We start from the raw sequence: 1,398 nt of genomic DNA on the forward strand, positions 1-1,398 counted from the left end.
ACCACACACACACACACACACACACACACACACACAGAAAAAAATCTTTCATCATTTCCATTTACAAATCTGATTAATTCCTTTCACATGTGCACCACATGTTTATAAGAAAGCCTAGTCAGCGATATCTACAATCGGTACCTTAACGATGTTTCATGTTTAAGCTTCACAATATTTTCCCCTTGTGCATTAATCCACTTGTCGATGTTGCCACAGAATCCTCGCAAAAAGGCCGGAGCAGAAGGTTCACCATAACTAAAAGTTCACTGTTAAAGAGTTACTTACAAATATAGGATCCATTGATATGAAGTTCTGAAAAAAAGAAATTTATTTTTGTATTTTCATATATGACAGAGAGTTACACATGCCACAGAGGGTCCAAGGCAGGAAGGAACTGGTTGGCGACTGTGGTGAGAATCCAGCGTTGGGCTGTCACCACCTCTCCTCCCAGAACCACTCGTCTTACTCTGCTGTGTTCTTCTGGCTTTGGGTCTGACAGTTAGTTACTCTTGGGCAGCGGCTACGGTTTACGCCAGAGCGTAACCGAAAGGAGCGGGTACGGCAGCGATATTGTGCTGCACGTGGACGGGATGGGGAACTGGCACTGGCACATTGTAGGGCTGGGGTACGGCGTAGGGCTGAGGCACGGCATAAGGCTCGGGCACGTAGGAGTGGTGGATGGGAGTCACTTCCTTGGTCTCGTAGACGGGCTTGGGCACAGCAACGTCGAAGGTCTTCTCGTAGATCTTGATTTCGGGACGAACCTCAGTGACCTGGGGTGTGAAGGAGTAGTGAGCGCGGCCAAGAGCCTTGACGGGGATGCGCTGGACCACCTCTTCAGGAGCGGGCACGGGCCCGGCCATGACAGAGGCCAAGAACAGGGGCAGCAGGACCTGGAGGAGAGACAGAAGTATGAGTATTGTCAACATATATCAAGTCAGTAAATGTTCAGTACACATACTGCATTAATGAACGTCAGAATCGAGAGATAACGATGCACAATGAAGCAGGTAACTTACAATGGCTCTCATGGTGGCTGGTGTGCGACTGTGTGACGCTCTCTTGCCCCCTTCCCTTATGTAGAGCCGAGAGTCCTTGAGCCCCGCCCGTGTCCTGCCCAGACCACCAAACAGGACACCACACCCTTAACCGAGAGCCCACCTCGTAACAACTGCTTCTCCCGTATGATCCTTTTTGTTTCGTGGACCAAATCAGTGCCTCTACAAAGTTTATATATATATATATATATATATATATATATATATATATATATATATATATATATATATATATATACATATATATATATATATATATATATATATATATATATATATATATATATATATATATATATATATATATATATAAAATACTACCGGACACTGCTGTCTCATA

The 1,398-nt window shown here is 44.5% G+C and overlaps 1 protein-coding gene across 1 annotated transcript; it reads right to left on the reverse strand.

Moving 5' to 3' along the window:
- Window positions 1-314: 314 nt before the first annotated feature.
- Window positions 315-1,173, reverse strand: LOC139766699 (uncharacterized). The gene is made up of 2 exons (XM_071695618.1): window positions 1,020-1,173; window positions 315-893 (listed from the first exon to the last, which is right to left on the reverse strand). The coding sequence occupies exons 1-2, from the start codon at window positions 1,029-1,031 to the stop codon at window positions 528-530; spliced, it is 378 nt and encodes a 125-aa protein (XP_071551719.1). The 5' UTR covers window positions 1,032-1,173; the 3' UTR covers window positions 315-527.
- Between the last annotated feature and the right edge of the window lie 225 nt (window positions 1,174-1,398).

Source organism: Panulirus ornatus, chromosome 58 (genome assembly GCF_036320965.1).
Source record: "Panulirus ornatus isolate Po-2019 chromosome 58, ASM3632096v1, whole genome shotgun sequence".
Lineage (NCBI taxonomy): Eukaryota > Metazoa > Arthropoda > Malacostraca > Decapoda > Palinuridae > Panulirus > Panulirus ornatus.